At 46.4% G+C, this 18,055-nt stretch overlaps 1 protein-coding gene across 4 annotated transcripts in view; it reads right to left on the bottom strand.

Annotated features, from left to right (window-relative positions):
* hrg (poly(A) polymerase hiiragi) overlaps positions 1 to 17,760 on the bottom strand; it is a 79,296-nt gene extending 61,536 nt beyond the window's left edge. For 2 of the 4 annotated variants that reach the window (XM_075866159.1, XM_037419006.2), the window contains exons 1-7: positions 17,309 to 17,475; positions 11,751 to 11,981; positions 11,148 to 11,214; positions 8,457 to 8,538; positions 8,077 to 8,186; positions 7,795 to 7,848; positions 182 to 293 (exon numbers count right to left, since the gene is read on the bottom strand). In XM_075866159.1, the coding sequence (XP_075722274.1) occupies positions 182 to 293; positions 7,795 to 7,848; positions 8,077 to 8,186; positions 8,457 to 8,538; positions 11,148 to 11,214; positions 11,751 to 11,981; positions 17,309 to 17,331 (679 nt within the window). In that variant the 5' untranslated portion in view covers positions 17,332 to 17,475. Of the gene's footprint in view, positions 1 to 181; positions 294 to 7,794; positions 7,849 to 8,076; positions 8,187 to 8,456; positions 8,539 to 11,147; positions 11,215 to 11,750; positions 11,982 to 17,308; positions 17,476 to 17,593 lie in introns of those variants that run through there. The other 2 variants (XM_075866160.1, XM_075866158.1) reach the window with 2 other exon arrangements.
* Between the last annotated feature and the right edge of the window lie 295 nt (positions 17,761 to 18,055).

The raw sequence follows: 18,055 nt of genomic DNA, 5'->3' as shown, positions 1-18,055 counted from the left end.
ATTTATAAAACGGAGCTAGACATGGAACTGGCCGAATGTGGGGACCCTCCGCAATAATCCAACAAAGAGAGTTTCACTTTAAAACTGTTGACAAGAATCTGCACTTCCCGCCCTCCTTCCAACTCTCCTATGAGAATTGTGCAGACCAGTTGAAATTTGTCCACATTTGTAGTGCACCCACCGTTCAGACTGCGCACACACTTCTGGTCCAGATTCTTGAGGATGTTGACGTCACGCAGGTCCTGGTCCTCCGGAATGTCCTTCAGGGCTAATCGAGCAAACAGCATGTCCAGCTGCAACAGAAACAGTTTCATTCACTTCCTTGTGCATTTAGTCACAGTGCTACAGCATATGCCAGAAGAGAGGAAAAAGCAAATAAATCAGTTACGAGACAATGCACAATGCTACTCGACATATACACTTGCGTACCTCTCAACTCTCTCCCAATCTGCCCAAACGACCCGAATTTCGAGCAATTATGCGAATTGTACGGTAATAGCCATTAATCTCCCAAGAAAACAGCCTCTACCCTGCCGTGAAAGAAATGGCGAAGGGCAGCAGCCCTCAAATTTTCTGGCCTTGGTCTATTGAATGTGCAATACTTCTGGCCGTGCACCACTGATGTCATGCAGAAAAGCATGCCAAGATTGGGAAGGGTCTAACCGCCATCCCCAGAACAGAGCACATGTGCCCTAGTTATACGCTTCTGTAGGCACTATATGCTGTACAGTAAAAGCTTGTTCATTCGGATTTGATAGGACCGGAAAAACTGTCCAAATTAACCGAATGCCGAGTTAACGGATGAACAGGGAAAACAACATTTAAAATCAAGCTACAGAAGCATACCTTTATTTGCTGAACTATTTTGTAATTGTCGTCTGCGTTTTTGCGCAGATTACGGCTGAAATCACAATTTTTCTTAGCTGTTCCAAATGGCCAACAGCACGCAAGCTGTCGGGAGTGTTCAGGCAAGCGTCCTCTCATATTAACAGCGCCTCCGAGACTTTCCGTGAGGTGCGATGAGGTCGCGGCTGTATCTTCTCGCATGATTCTTCGTCGGAATCGTGGTCTTCATGGGCGCCCGTGACATCATTAATAATCTCTTGATCAGTCAGGAGACCACTCGTGGTGACACCATGATCAATCGCGATGTAGTCCTGAAAGGTCACATCTGTGGGAAGGACAGCATCGAAAGTCGGGCAGTCATCATCAATGGACTCGGCTGACACCTCCTTGATGCCATCGTCCGCTACTGCTGCATGCTCGGGCCTCACAAAACCGCTGTGCCAAAAACAGTTGGCGATGACTTGCGGCGGAGTGTTTTTCCACACGTGGGCGATGATGTGCACTGCCCCGAGTAAGTCCACTTGATACAACTTTCCAGCTTCTGAGCATAGGATCAATCGCTCTAGCAGGTGCTTGCGGTACTTCGACTTCACGTAGTGAATGATACCCTGGTCCATCGGCTGAACAGCAGACGTAGTGTTGGGCGGCAAAAAAACTACTTTGATGCCCTTCAGTTCGACTGTACAGTTATGGGTACTGCAGTTGTCAACAATCATAATTATCTTGCGGTCCTTCGACGTGAAATGCCGGTCCTTCGACGTGAAATGCCGGTCCAACTGCTGCAGCCAGCCGCGAAAAATGTCAGATGTCATCCATGCCTTCCTGTTCGCTGTGTACCCGACAGGAAGGCTTTTGACGTTCTTAAAACAACGTGGCTTAAGTGCCTTCCCGACGACAAGTAGTGGCAAGCGCTCCGTGCCAGTCATATTGGCGGCAAGAAGCACAGTTATCCTTTGCTTGCACTTCTTGCCACCAATGCACGCGTCCCCTTTGAAAGTCACCGTCTTGTCGGGCAGAGCTCTGAAGAATAGAGCAGTTTCATCTGCATTGAACACGTCACGTGGTTCATAGGCGGTGATGTGCTCCAGCAGCTTCACATTTCTTCACTCGGTGGTGGTCACGCTTTCGTCAACACTGGCCTTTTCGCCGCACACACTCCTGAAGACAAGTTCGTGTCTCTCTCGAAACCTCGCAAACCACCCTTCTGACGCTTTGAACGATTCAATGTTCATCATTGCAGCGTATTTCTCACCTTGCGCCATGATGAGAGGTCCGCTCAAAGGCAGATGCGCGTTGCGACAGTCAGTAATCTACCGGGGCAAAGCCTCTTCGAGCTGGGGATGAGCTGCGGTTCGCAACCGCTTTCTAGAGGCATGAAACTTCTCGCTTTCGAAGGCTTGTCGAATCTGTAGTTCATTTTTCACGTACGTTCCCAACGTGCTCCGCTTCACGTTGTACTTGGTCATAACCTTCTGTCGCGATTCGCCGTTCTTCAGTGCTTCCAAAGTTTCCACTTTAGTCGCGAAGTTCTTCGTGTCGTAGTTCTGCCGCTTTTTCGGCGTTGCCATCACTGTAGCGCACGATGGTGGTGGCATGCAAATACAGTCACAATGGAAGAAAAAGAGAACTCCGCAAGAAGAGATGGTTCCGACATGACAACACAAGAGAAAACAGCGTCGGAGGCACTGAGTGGAGAAAAAAGAAGACGCCGACGTTCGGTGACGCTGCGATCGCCCCCACTAGTTGATGATGGTGGCGATGCAACTCAGGTTTCGGTTTCACTCCAGTGATGCCAGCACTGCTTTATCACACTTTTGTGTAGCAGCAGCCGTCAGCATTTGTCCGAATTAAGTGGTGCGGAGCTGAATTCGGACGAAATAACGAAGGTTTGGTCCCATAGATTAACATGCATTTTGGCCGGGACCAATAGAGCCGTCCGAATTATCCGAATTGACGGGTGTCAAATTAAAGAGCTTTTACTGTATTTTCTAGCAGATAACCTGCATGATGAAATGGGCTAAAGTTATATGCGATGGCATATAACCTGCAAGAAAATATGAGTTACGAGTACCAGTATCATGGCAGACGCCTAAAAACATTGTCAGCAACCATTCAGATGAGCTGCCTGCGAAGCTGCTATGGCCTAGATGAGCTGCCTGCGAAGCTGCTATGGCCTTGAGATACAGACATAGCATATTTACTTGCATAATTTAATTCTCGCACTTTTTTAGCAGAAGACTGATGAAAAGTTGGGGGTTGCAAGATTGCGAGGAAAATGTTCCACGAAAACAAACGCGGTAAAAAAAACTAAAGATTGACAAATCGATATTCTCATGCAAGCGATTAACTCCAAGCTTTGACAAGTACAAATCAAGACTTACCTTAACAATAAAATCACAAGTTCAACGCAAGAAAAGATTTATATGCGACACAAAAGCTGCAAGCAAATACTACCGAGCTTTGGAATACCGTACACAAAGCTTGCAGGCAGAGTTCGTCACTCAACAAGAACCCGCAGAAGCATAAAGTTTTGTAAAATTAACTAGAGCGGACTCTGGCATTGCGATCGTTTAGCGACCATGGGAATAATGGGTAGTACACGGATTTGCCTGATCTTCGTACTTGTGGGCGGCGAGTCGCACTTGTGGCTTCGTTTGTTGCAGTCTTTCGGTTTTGGTTTGAAGGAAAGAACAAACCATTTTGAACTTCGTGACCCCATTTAAAATTTACGGTGAGCCTAAAATATAAGGTGGTGAAGTGCAACTGCTGAACATGTGCCTATTTTTTCGTGACAAAGCGAACTGAAGCCACGCAAATCCAAAAGGAACGTGAAGTACGAAGACTAGGCAAATCCGTGTACTACCCATGATTCCCATGCTCACTGAAGCTCCATGCATTGCAGCTCCCATAGACACTGGTGCCAGAGTTCCCTTTGGTGCATAAAGTATTTACTGGCATAATGAACCCATTTCCCACTTTGGTCCTTAAAGAAAAAAAATGTTTTTTGATGTATCTGCATTTCATTTTTGTAAAATAGCTAGTGCCATTGACAATCGAGACATTAAATCAAGCCATTATATCAGAAAATAATGGAATATACCGTATTTACTCGATTCTACCGCGCCCTTGATTGTAACGCGCACCCGGTTTTCACGACGAAAAAGAAAAAGTAAGACGTCGATTGCAACGCGCACCCATTTTCTCGTTGGCCCACTCGATCACACCACTCGGGAAAAAGACTCCTTTCGGGAGCATCTTCCGTTTAAATATGAGGTACGGGGGAAGCTTGTGCCTATCTGACGTGCAACGGAGCATTGCCGTCACTAGTTTTACCGTGGCCAGATGTCAGCACGTGAACTTTTTTCGCCTCCTTCTTGACGGTTTTGTGGTGCCAGGCATGCCGAAGTAAAGAGGCATCTGATCGGCATTGCCGATTTGCCCAAGCAGGGAGCCGTTGTGCCGAAAGTTTAGCACGAATCTCTGAAAACAAGCTTTTCTTCGTACTCCTCCGGCAACTTTTGGCATGTGCCCATTCGCCTTCAGAGGGAAAAGCCTTTCTTTTTTATAAAGTTAGTTAGCCAGCACCTGGTCGCTTTAAACTGGCTCCGCATTAGCCCTTTTTCTAAGGCTGACTGCATAGCCTACATTTGGAGCAGTTCTGTTGCCACGGGCCGCTGTGCCGCTCACTGCTCAATCACATACTCGCCGAGTAGCTCTTTAATTTGCAGAAACCGACCCTGCTGTGGTCCGCTGAAGCCTTTGCGTGAATCTTTGTTGTCAACAATCTTCTGCTTTTGTTTCCGTCAGTCCCGCACACACGTTTCGAACTCCGAACGACTGCGATGCAGCCCGAGTTACGTCCGTTTCGGCACACGCGATGACTTTTCTTTTAAAAGCGGCATCGTGGTGCACTCGTCGAGTTTTTGGAGTTGGCCCTTCCATGCCGTCGATGCTAATGCACACCAAGATGACGAACTCCTCAACACACGTACGAAGTGCCGCACATGGGAAACACATAGGCAGAAATGGCCTACGCGCCATGCCGACGCACGTAGGGGCGGCCATTTTGGAATGCCGATGGCAATAGAGTGACCGTATTCATTTTTTTTTTCGCACTCGATTCTAACGCGCATGCCATTTATGAACTTGCTTAACAGGAAAAAAAATGTGCGCGTTAGATTAGAGTAATTAAGTTAAGTTAAAACACAGTTTCACAACTACTTGAAACAGTTGCGAGCACCGCGAGCATAGACAACTTCAATAAAAATGTTAAAGTCGTGCCTTTTGCAACAATGCACCATCTGTTGAATGCAGGAGGAACTTCTTTGCTGATAGCGCCACACAACCACGCCAATGGCGTGTCGTGCACCCACAGCGTTTACCGTAACGTTTGTGCACCGCAATCTGAGCCTGCCTTTTCGTTGTCTGGTTTCTTGTTGTGAAATTGGTAGATTCTCCTGCTGCGCAGGGCACGTTCGGCCAATACATTAGCCAAACGGCTGGTTACAAACAGCATGCGCTGGAGCACGGGAACCGGGCAGCTGGACAACACTTTGGCGTCGATCGGTGCACTTTCGTTATGGGAGGAAACAAAAAGAGCTTCGGGCTACAAAAAAGATTCATCGCGCACTTGACGAGCCAAGACAAGCAAAGCCATCACGTGAAACTTTTGCTTATAACTCCCGTTACTTTTTTTTTCACCCACGTAATAAACCCTCCCTTCAAACTTTTTGGAGAAAAAAAAGCGAGTTCATTGCTCAAGTAAATACAGAATTATTGAAATCTTAATGCGCAAAAAGTTAACGTACAACATCAACATTGCGACGACGGCCATCTAACACGGAATTATTCGCAGTTACTTCCTGACAAAATAGTCTTACGTTCCGTCTATGTCTGACACATGGAAGGTCCAGTGCATCTTGGTGGCTTTCAGCTGCCCGTGCTGCCGTCTCCAACAGCGAACAGAAAACGTCTCCAAAGTGCCTACTGGCGGTCCTGTTGCCGTTTAGTGCGTGGTCAATCACTTCCAACTTAAAAGCAGTCATGTAAATTCGGTATCGCCCCATAGCGTAACCACATAACGGACACAATGTACACTAATACGCTGCAATGCGCACTTGCCATTTTGGCTTGGCTTGGATTGAGGCTTCGTGCGTTAACAGTACGCGTAACAGTTAAGAGATAGCACCAGACTGTCGTGCGCTATCATTAGCAGTGGTTGGAAGGAGCAGATGATTATGTGGCTCCTATTTTCGGAGGAGCAATAATTGCAGAAAAAAAAAAATCTTATTTATTGTTGGGAAATGTGGAGGGTGCGAGGATTACGTGAGTAAATACGGTACACCAGTTTCCATCTATTGCAAGACTAGACCTACTTGTAGCATACTGTCACAAACGAGCGTTCAGAAAAGAGTGTCGCCAAATACTGGCAACAGTGACGATACCAAGCGCCAGAGAGACGCCTCAAGGTCAACGCTAAAGAAGAAAACAAGCACCCAAACTCCCCGGGCGCACTGTATTTCCCCCTCAAAAGCGTAGTTTCGCAGACCAACCTCCTCACATCGCCCTGCTACGGTGGACTAGTGGACAAGGTACTCGGACGCTGACCCGCAGGTTGCGGGATCGAATCCCGGCTGCAGCGGCTGCATTTCCAACGGATGCGGAAACGTTGTAGGCCTGTGTGCTCAGATTTGAGTGCATGTTACAGAACGCCAGGTGGTCGAAATTTCCGGACCCCTCCACTACGGCGTCTCTCATAATCCTATGGTGGTTTTGGGACATTAAAACCCCACATATCAATCCAACCTCCACACCGGCGGCCGAACAAGCCCTGGAAAGATTTGGAAGGAAAACGGCGTGGCGATGAAGAGTTGCGTCACGAGTCGTGGACAGTCCTCGAAACGTCTCACTCTTTCCCCAGCCTTGGCTGTGAACCATGCCGACGAAACAATTAGAATTTTCTGGAATCTAGCGTGAAAGGTATTTGAGCGAGCAGCGAAGAAGGGAGATGAAGACAGTTTACACCAGTGTGCGTCGACAGGAGATGGAGTTTTACGCAAATGTACGTAGGGTCATTCCGCCGTGTCGGCGAAGGCTTTTGTTGTCAGTGACAAAGCAGGTGATGAAAAGGGTTTCGGCCCGAAGGGTGAAGGCTGGTGGTACCAGCAGAACAGTGAGAGTCTGCCACCATAGAGCGAAGACGCGTCCTGCAATCGCAACGTGTGGGAAGTCTACGTGTTTCTGGCAAAAATGTTTGGTGCTTGGAGTGCGGACATTTGAAGACTATTTCCTGAAAAAGAAACTTCGGGGGCAGCGAATCGACAACAGCGCTGGACTGAGCGATTCTTGGGAGAGTACCATTCAGACTTTGTTCCAAGGACTTTGGACTGAATGAGTTTTCGAACTCTTTAGTCTTTAAGTGTCTTGGTTGTTTGATGCATGTGTTTGCATTGTAGCGTGTATTGTTCTTTGTGTCTGTTGTTTCCAGTGTAGCTGATTGTACTGGGTAGTCCATTGTTTGATTGGTGAAATATTGTACTGAACTATTGCCGAGTGTGCATGTTTGTGTATCGTTTGATCTGACATACTTGAGGATATAATTTTGTTTTGTTTATCAACTCTCGGATCTGACTCGTTCTCTAGACCACAGCCGGCGTCTGCTGGCGCGCCAAATAGGACCACTTTTAAATTGTCCATGCTGTCGTGGTGCAGTTCAAGAAGCCAGTACTTCAGCCCTTAGAATTAGCCTGGTGATCGCCTCCCTAATTAACAGGACCTGTGACACATACACAGTCTGCTCTAGCCTTCATGCACTCATACACAGTGTTGCTAGAACTGTGCAATGCACTGTCAGTAGTAAAAGGACGTCATTGCCAAAAATTGCGCCCCCCCCCCCCCCCCCCAAAAAAAAAATGGCATAAGGCAGGAGTAACAAGTGAGGCAGATTACCTCAATTCCATCGAATGTCATTTTGATGACAGGTACAAAAGCCTCTTCAACAGCCTGCAAAAAGAGAGGTCACAAATATGAGCCACGCAAGCACGCACACAAACAAAAGCACAAAGCGACCCGTCTGAGGCAGATGTTGCCATTGCGTTTTCGAAACCACATTTAGCAATTTTGAGTTACAATGCTGGACAGGAAGTGCACGTACATTTGTTTATATTTGCTTAAAGAAACACACAACCCCGACTTCATTGTGCTCCGGTAATGCAATGAGGAGGAACTCACCCGGAGGTCCTTGACCTCCTCCTGTTGACGGAGTAGCTCTACAAACGAAGTGAAGAAGTCACTGCGCTCTATGTGTCGTGGTGCCACGCACAGGGTATCAATATCAGCCCCTGAAAAGCACAAACAATACCACGCTTATGGGTGTGCAACGTTTCAAGAATTGCTCACATTGTATCAAACCATGTCCCATTCTATTCTCTCTTCAAATATAATAGCTGCTATTCATAAGCAGGGTGCCACAGCCGAAATACAATTTGGGGCAATTTTTGGGAAAGCAAGATGTTTTTTTGAAGCACTAAAATCCAAATTTAGAGCAGATTACAGAAAAAAAATACATTTCTGAAATGCGAAATTCGGAGCAGTAAAAGAAGGAAACTCACCCTTAGTGTGGACTCCGAGACGGTACGACCCAAATGTGTAGATCTTGCCACCAACGTTCTCAGCGACACTAGACGGCATATTCTGCACCAGATTAGGGCACCGACACTTTTGAGTATACCATAATAGCATACACTTCACCTGACGCAACAGAGTAGGAGAGCAGCGCTGATTAAAAGCATCGCGACACTGCGCAAATGCATAAGGTGGGGTCAGTACGCACAAGGAAATAAAGTCGCTTAAGTGAGAACTCTTTCACAAAAGCAAAAGCACCGCTGTTACGGCCCTTCGCAGGTGTGCAAAGATACCAAGACACTGCTGCCAATGCTCTGCCTTGAAGTTCCCTCACATAAATGCTCATGGGATGCCAGATTGCATATCATCTGCTACAGACCAGATCATTATCAGCAGAAAATACTTGCACTATTTTAAGAAGCCAGAAGTAGCATCACAAGTTACAGAAAATCTTATATCCTCACAAGACTCAGTGTGAATTTCGGGTAATGAATTTTTTTTAACGCTTTCTCTGGGTGCACGGATGAAAAGTGTAACGTAGGTTTCCTAAATTTCGTGTTACTTGTCATGCTCCATGCTGTCCACTATATTACATTATAGGGTATTTTGGTGGGAGGGGGGGAGAGAAGGTATGGGGCACGCAAATGTGTGTTGCGTTTTTATAGTTCTTGCGAACAAAAATAGACACTGAAGTATGCATAAATACATGCAAGAATTCGTAAAAACTTTTACCCACTTCCTAGGCCGCTGGTGTAAAATGTCACTCGTGCTCAATCACCATTTCTAATGATCCTGAAAAGGCGAGAAACGCCGTGACTGACCATATTGCCTAAACAGGTGCACAGGTACCAGCAGCAGCTGAAAACGTGCTTTTAAGAGACCGAAGCGCCTCAAGAGCCACTGCGTGCCACCCACGTTCTATTGTTTAATATATTGGACCAATTTCTAATTGCCAATTCTCAGGAAAATATTAGTCAATATGGCTAAATGTACACAAGGTTCAACGTTCTAATTTAGGTACAGAATTCAATTATGGAACTTTTACCTTCATTATCTTTCACAATCAACATACAATGACAAAGTGAATTATGACAAGTGCTCTCAAGGTAGTTAATGTTTAACAATATGTCCCTCGAAGCCGCCCAGACTGCCGCAAAAGGTTGAGTAGGAGGCCCAAACACAATAATTCATAGCCATCAGTGCAGCTACAGTCGAACTCCGCTACAACGAAAGCCGCTTCAACGAAACTTCCGCTACAACAAAAAATTCACGATTCCCTGTCAGCAGTCCATAGGAGTCAATGCATACATATTGTCGCCACAACGTACACTTTTTCTTCGATTGTCCTGCTTCAACGAAATTTTAGGATCCAATGCCAGGCTCAGATACTTATTTCTATGCAGTAAACCCAATCTTTAGCATTTCGATGCATTTTAAGAGCCTCAAAGTGCATCAACAAAGTCAAACACGCATTGGCACCACCAGACACCACCACTATGAGGACGTTGTTCAGCAAGCAGGGGCGCCACCATTGCTTGATAGCGATGGCAATGAAACTGCCCTGCTTTTGTTTTGCCACTGGCTTGCTTTTGAGCCGCAGACGATCTGAAGCTGAAGCTCAGTTCATGGTTTCCTTCTCGCAGCTGCTTGGCGCAACTGTGGCGCAACCCCTTTTCAGATTCCGATGCTTACCATTATGTTCGCGCTTGGCCAGTGTGGTAAACCGCCGCTCCACGATACCCTGCCTCCACCACCTCTGCGTTGTCGGACACTTTTGACGGCGGACAGCTGCTGGTGTTAACGTGTTAATGCAACTGTTTGGTTCGTTCACGAAAGAGGTTTTAGGAGTTGTTTGAGCGTGCTTTTCACTATGGTCTCGCTATGCATAGGTGAGAATCACGTAATGACGCTGCTGGGAAAGAATAGCAAGCAGTGGACATTTTTTGAATTTTGAGAATAAACGTTTCTTTGTTTTGCTAGCTCAGATCAGCTATATTTCTTTCGATTTCACTACAACGAAATTTTTTCCTTGCCCCGTCAGTTTCGTTGTACGGGGTTCAACTGTATTAGGAGATTGGTGGTGTGCCATCACTAATATTGAGAACGATTTCATTCAAATTACACAAGTTTAAAATAATAACTTAACAGGAGGTTAATGTTAAACATCAACGTTTAAAGAAACAATATCATCTGAAGCCCACGCCTGCTTACATCTAAATGCTCCAGTATGTCCAGTGTTTGCAATCGTTAAGAATGCATGAGCATCATCAATATAGGCAGTTTTGTTATGGCAATAAAATGGCACGATGTACTGATTGCATGAAAACCTAACCTAACCTACACTTCATAGCCACAACTGTTCATTAGCAATATAGTTTGTGGCACACATTGAGTAATGTAGCTGTAGAGTGTGTCGCAGGCAGCATAGCTCAGTGTCCCATCCATAATGCGATGGGCAGTACATGCATAAATACAAGTGTTAATAAAAGCACACCCAATGTTACAAGGTTGAATGTGTCACCATAGTGTACATACGTCTTCATTGGTGTTTTTATCCATATTAAAACTGCAGTTATGCTTGGAGGGGGAGAAAAAAAGTGCAATTACAAACCTTATGAAGAAAACTTAGATTAACCTTTCATGGAAACAATAGGAGAAAAAATGAACACGAAGCTCACCTTTTTAACACTGACTTCATAGATCCACTTCTTCACAAGCTGGTTGATTTTTGACAGCACATCCATCCTAGGCAGCATAAAAAACCAGGCAGAACGATATCGGGGACAGCTCACACCATGACAAGCATTTCAACATGGACCAGCACATGCAAAAGGCCTTTCACCAATACATCAAACAAGTGCAATGGCTGGCATGCAAAAAGCTCCCTTTCACACAATTGCTATAAAATAGCTAAGATGTTGATATATTTGCCACTCAATGCTTTTGCACATGAATGACTGTGCTGTGGGCCTCCAATCTGTCGACAGAATGGATGCAAAAACTTGTATAGATCGTGTGCGCACACCGACAGAAGCCACATTCGCTGGGCTGCTTTCTTCCGCTGGGCTGCTTTCTTCAGCCCAAATGACAATGGCACTTCTGCACAACTGATGCCACACAACACGAGAAAGGGCTCGTCTTCCAGATGAGTCAATCAACGGCACCAATGCTGTCTTTCACCAATGAATAAACAAGGCTTTAACACACGCACACACTTAAGCACAAGAAGCACATTATCCACACCACACACACAACACAGACAGGCAGCAGATGGTGAGCACCTGTGTGCCAGCTCCTCCTCAGACTCAAACAAGCCGAACTGGCGCAGTGTCTCTTCCAGTTCCTCAGTGCGCTGCAGGTCGCTGGGCTTAGGCGGAGCGGTGCTGATGGCCGAGGTCATGCCCAGCGTCTTGTCCGGCATGCCGGCAGCCGAGCCTATCTGCTGCGGTGGCTGCAGGGCTCCACCGCCATTGCCACCCAAGAGGTCCCCACGGCCCCCTGCCACAGGGAAGCTGCGTACAAAGAACACATCAGAAAGGCTTTAGGAGTAAAAAGTTTTGTTTACAACTTCTTAACAGTAATTTGTAGCTTTGCTCCTGGTGATCACATAATTAAATCGTAAATAACTGAATGCATTATATAATTAAAGGGACGACACAGTCCTTCATTGCTTTTCTGTTTAGTGTCGCAATAAAAGTGTAATCTTGCAGGGATTTTTCTGTGGAGCACGTAGACATTTTTAAAACAGAATTTCGCTATCTGAATTCGATCTTTAATCGGTGCCCATAACACTGGTCGGTCGGGGCGATGACCATTGTACTGCCGTAAAAGTCAAAAACAAACTGCATGCGGTCATTACAGGCTTCGTCAAGTTTTGTTTATTAATAAAACAAATGCTTTAGTAGTCATTTAAGGCATGCACACACTTTGTAGGTCTCATTAGCGGCAGCAAAAGCAGCACTTGAGTTCCTCCACCCTTTGCATGCAGGCAAGCAAACACAGCGCCGCCAGGCACTTCTTTGAAAGTGTGACAAAGAAAAGCAAGAATTAATCTTTGGCACTGCCTAAAGAGCGTGAAATACAATCTCAAGTTATAGATGTTTGTTTTTAAGCAAAATAAGTCTACCTTCTCAAGATCTCACTAGAGCCACAATAAAAAGTTTTCGGAGCGGTACACAGCCCCTTTAATAAGAAACACCATCAATCCATAACAATGATGCGACAGTTCAAAATGCCTGCCAAATTACCATAAGAAACTAGCGCCCCACAGCGAGGCAGCGCCTGAGACTACATGCACTCAAGCTGCGGTGACACTGAATGCGCTGTTTTCAAATTGGGGGACCCGCCAGCAGTGAACAGTGAAACAATGTGGGTGCTGCGAGCGCGTCCCCCTCGGAAAAAAAAAGAAATGCATCCCTGGCGTAAGCAGCCAAAACCACATTGTGAGCAGCATGACAACAGAGAGAAGCAAGAAACATCAGTCCTTGCCACATGCCAGTCGGAGTATTGCGCATGCCCCGCAATTGTTCTACAAGGACCATACTCTTTATGGAACGTAACGTCTCCGTCTACATCGAACCAGAGAAGATGACGATTGGAACTGATTTAGATGAGCACTCACCTTTACTTTCAAACCAAACTAAAATATTTTATAGGCAAAGCTCATCACTAATAATTGGTCAGAAGTGCCCCCGCCCCCACCTGCATGCAGCGAAACGACGCATCTAGAGTTTCTTAATTTGGTGTCGGGGGGTCCTTGAAGCTCTTCGTTGCGAAAGCTCGGCAGCACCTAGCACGCGCAGCACAGTAACTCTATCGGCACGCACTCTTCATTACCCTCCTTCTCTTTTTCTTAAGAATGACTGTAAAGAATGAACTTGGTGACGTACAGTCAAGAGATGAGACGTGTAAAATTTTCTGTTCCTGCAGCAAGTTGGAAAATAATAAAGCCCGTGACCTGCACTTTTTTGGGTTGACACGTTGGATGTGCAATGTTGTAGTTTCTTCAATACATGAGCCTTCCCAAGAAAAGAAAAAAAAAAAGAAGCCCACCACAGATAAGGGCAAGAAAAAGAAGAGAAACAGGCAAGAACACAGACAAGACCTTGATGCAGTACTGATTGACACCATGAAAATCTGGGCATGTTAATTATACCCTTGCTAATTAATACTATGTAAATAACTTAGGTCAGCCCCGAGCTCTGCTGTTAGTCCAGCCTTGAACAACTAGTGCAAGCTCCCCACATTTTCTTACACGTTCCCTTGCACGGCTGCCATCGCCGTCTGCGTTCTCAATCGCATACTACGCCTTTGCTAACCTAAAAAACTAACAGATCCCATGCACTGCGGGAATGAATTTCATGCGAAACAGTAGGCAAATAGCAGCCTATGCTGCATTTTTAGCCAAGCGTCACAAGGTAACCGATGTGCTTATGTAAATTGAGCAATTTCGCACATATTAAGGGCTAACCAATTTACCAAGCACACAGTTGGGTAAAAAGGCAGCCTGTGGCCTTATTTAACAACCGAGCTCACGCTAGAGTAAAGTTGTGTTTTATCACGGGCATGCAAACACTCCAGTGCAATGATGCAAACAACAGAAGCAGCTATCGTACGCGCATTTGCGGAACACTTTACTATTGCAGCGCAAAACGAAGATGTGCATAATATTCGATGTTTATTACATGGACATAAAAGCAGCCAGCCAACACTGCACCTATGAATAACATTATTCCGACATGATGCCTACAGCTTGCTGCAGAGATTCCTTTTGGAAGTTCAAATATGTCTCTAATGCCTATTATTTTCACTTTAACAAGCTTCACAACAAATTTTCTATCTACGGTGTGAAAATCTGCTTCAAAAATCATATGCACTTGATCCTGGCAACATGGCGAAAAGAATTTGGTATGCACAGCTTTTAAAAATTAAGCCACTGCAGGTAACGCCTTGGTAACACCACTGATTCAAGATGCACTTAAAAACTCCAAAAGGGGGTTTATTGTATCTATAACCAACAAAGAAGCAGTGATGCAAGGGAGAGCAGAAGGTGGTAGTCAGAAGGCGATTTCAAAGCTACATAAATCTGACCCTTCATTCGACACAGTGTGCATAGGAAGCACATAGGGAGGACTGAATGAATTTGTTATTTGCATTCGTTCATTAACGATGCGAATAATGATGATGGTGCGGCAAACCCTTTAAATCGGGTAGGCGTGGAATGCCCTAGCCAACAAGACAAATTAGTATTAATAATAATATTTGGTTTTCAACGTCTACACAGTGGATGGCTTCGAAAACTTAGACCATATGGTGATCTTTAACTTGCACTGACATCACACAATACACGGGCCTCTACTACCATTTCGCCTCTACGGAAATGCAACCCCTAAGGCTGGGATCGAACCTGCCTGTAAACAAGACTGTGAAATAGTGAGTGCCCCCTTGTGTACACTTTAGAAACACTTGGAAGTTGGCTTTTCCTACAGCAATGTTTTTTCACCAGAAACCTCATTCGCAGATTACTTTTATAGCTCCAAGCATTTTGAACCCTCCATATTTCAGCAAAAGGGGGGGAGTAGCAGGAATATCATGCCTCATTTTGTTCCCCCTCTGTTAACAAGGCAACAATCTAAATAAAGGAAAGATTTGTGGAGAATGGCAAAAATAGTCTGCCTGCTAGTCTATGGTGGTGGCTATCAGGTTGAAAACAACTTGCTCGCGCATGCACCATCCCTATTTTGCAAGCTGTCCATTTGGTACACAAACACAGGCAGTGTTTCCTTATTTTACAGTGCTAGCAGTGGAACAAGAACTTTGGTGATGTAACGAAGCATGAACCACAAGTTCGATCTGAACAACTCGCTCAATAAAATGTCTAGCCAGTCCATAGCTGTGAGTTGTAAAATTGCACTGTGTGCACATGCCAACGGCTTTTGTAGGCACTGCTCCTGCATCAAGCAGGTTATGGAGGATATGCAACGCAGAAGCCTGCATTCCTAAATTTTCTGTGTGTGTGTGTGAAAAAGTTCTTCCCAGACAGCTTTCACACTTCTAACCCTCCATATGCCAAGCACCTGGGAGACCTTGCAAGGTGCTCTAGGAATTTCACACAATACCCTACACATAGCAACAAAACTGCATGGAGCAGTATTTAGAAAAGCGGGGAACACTGTTGGTTGACTGCCATCTGCAGAGCAACAAAAAATCAATTCACATGGCAGCAATACGAAAACAAGGGGGCCCTGTCAATTGGCTGTCATGTGCAGAGCAACAGAAAAAAAATATCGCAGCATATCGACCGCGTGAATGATGAGTGGGGCAAACCGTTCGTCTGTCTGTGGATATGCTGTGCTGAATATGCTGGAGGGACGAACTGCCTTAGACCATATGGAGGTTTGCCCCTAAAAGGAAACAGCCCCAGGAGCACCCAAGCCACGGCATGCAAACAGTACCATTCATGACAAGCTAGTCATGACCAGTCATTTTTGTTCATCATACAGTCATCTTATATACCACATCAACTTTGGTATCAATCCCATTAGTGATACGTTCTGTAGAGCACCAAGTGGTAGGCGGCTAGATGCGACTAATATGCTCAAAGTCGCCGAAGTTGGCTAATACATGCTTCGCATTTAAAGGCAGGGTTGAATGGACAAGTGCACCGCGTGAAGTATCGGGTTTGACGCCCTGGGCTGCAGGGTACCTTCGCCCACGTCTCTGCAGAAACCACCACTCGTTCTGCTATGGAGCGACAAACTTTTATTTACGCATGCGCTGTCAACAATCCTGCGAATCGCCTGAGGCGATGTGTCACTTGCTGCGCCTAAGGTTACAAGTCTGAATCAGACTGGCAGAGCGTACCGGAACCGACCATCGCTTTCGCAGTCACTTCGCGAAAAACGCGCACGACAGGTCGACGACGCAATCGCAAGTACGGAGGTTTTCCACGTGCAAGGTAGAGACCGTCGAAGCTACCGCTAGGCACAAGGTCTGCAAGCTTGCGCAACCGTCCACAGACGGCAGCCAGACAACAAATGCACACTGAGCAACCACGCGATGGCTATCAACACGTTTGCGCCAGCCCTACTACGGACAGGCTGCTTACGCAAATCGACTCGCTAGCATCGCACGATCCGAGGAAGCCACGCGGTTATCGGAAACACTTCCGACGCACCCAAACTACGCATCGAAGTTGAGGCGTTGAATGAATGAACTGTCGTGACTCGAGAATGGCGCTTCGCTTCCGGCATTTCCTGGGACTTTTTTTTTTGTCCCTCTAAAAGATGAAAATGTAAGACAATTAGAAACGTTCGGAATTACGCAGCGCGTAGATTGCCACCACAGTCATAGCGTAGATCAGCAGCCATGCTGCGGCGGTGGCAGATAAGCGGCTCTTGAAGGCAACGAACTCTGAGAAGGCAAAAAAGGACGGAGGTGGCTATTTCGGCAGCGCCGGGTTTGCTTTTTGATGTTTAGACTGCGCGCGCCAGTAGACTGAGAACAGCGTAGCAGGCGTCCCGACGGGCGGTTATTACTACGCCCGACGGCTCTAGTGACAACTGGGTTAGGTTACCCCGTGACGCTCGAGGCGGCGATAAGGAGGAACGGGTTCGGCGTCGACACTTCGTAGTTTCGCTTGAAACATGCGTCGCGAGATGACGCACTTCAAAAACACGTAACGCCACGGCCTTAACCTAACACTTGACGCTACGACAGCGGCTCAAACGAAGGGCAAACACCCCGAACACTCGCGAAACGAGACATTCCACTACGAGCGAGAAGGAACGCTGCTTGGCACCAGCCGAAAGGTTCAAAGAGAGAGCTTCGATAGGCCTACCGGACGTTTTCCCAAAGAACCATTGTTCGCTGCGCTGTGTCGGCACGAAAGGAGGTCGCCGTCACTCCAAGGCCCGTCAGCTGCCCCGTCTGCGGCGATTCGCGCGATGCTCGGCGGCCGCGCGGTGCGGCACCGGGACGGAGACACTCCGAAGGTGTTGCTTATTGTTCGTGCGTGCACTAGGCCTAACCGCCGTGTCGGGCTCGCTGGCTGGCTTGACGCAGAGCGGTGGTGGTGTGCGACCGGCCAGCAGCGAGCGCGTCGCGCTAGTGCGCCGCCACTCACCTCGACATCGCCGTGGCTTTGTGCCCGTGGCCGCCGCGCTATCCCCGGATGCTGCTGGTCTTTAGCCTCGAAAAGAACTTCATGGGTGAAAATACACGGCGCTCGGACCGCGTATCATTGCGGGTAAAAAAAAATTAAAAGCGATCTGTCCGACCGTCTGCTGTGAACTTGTGTTGTAATGCAGCGACTTTCAGTAGAGGAAGCAAAAGACGAGAAAAAAATGGTGTTGCCTCTCTCGACCACCAGGGCAACACAAAATTGTGTCACCTTTATTACTAAACGTTAATAAAAACGCCTAAACAATTGTTACTCACATAATAAATATTATTACCTCAGATTTCAAACTGATGTTCTTGAGACAATTTTTTAGTAATAAATACAAATCTTGAAGGCTCTGCTTTTAAATACTAACGTCGTAACGGCAGTCTTGTTTACAGTTCGCTTCTCCACCACTACGTAGTT

Source organism: Rhipicephalus microplus, chromosome 6 (assembly GCF_043290135.1).
Source record: "Rhipicephalus microplus isolate Deutch F79 chromosome 6, USDA_Rmic, whole genome shotgun sequence".
Taxonomy (NCBI): Eukaryota; Metazoa; Arthropoda; class Arachnida; order Ixodida; family Ixodidae; genus Rhipicephalus; species Rhipicephalus microplus.
This window is presented reverse-complemented; position numbering and strand designations above follow the sequence as displayed.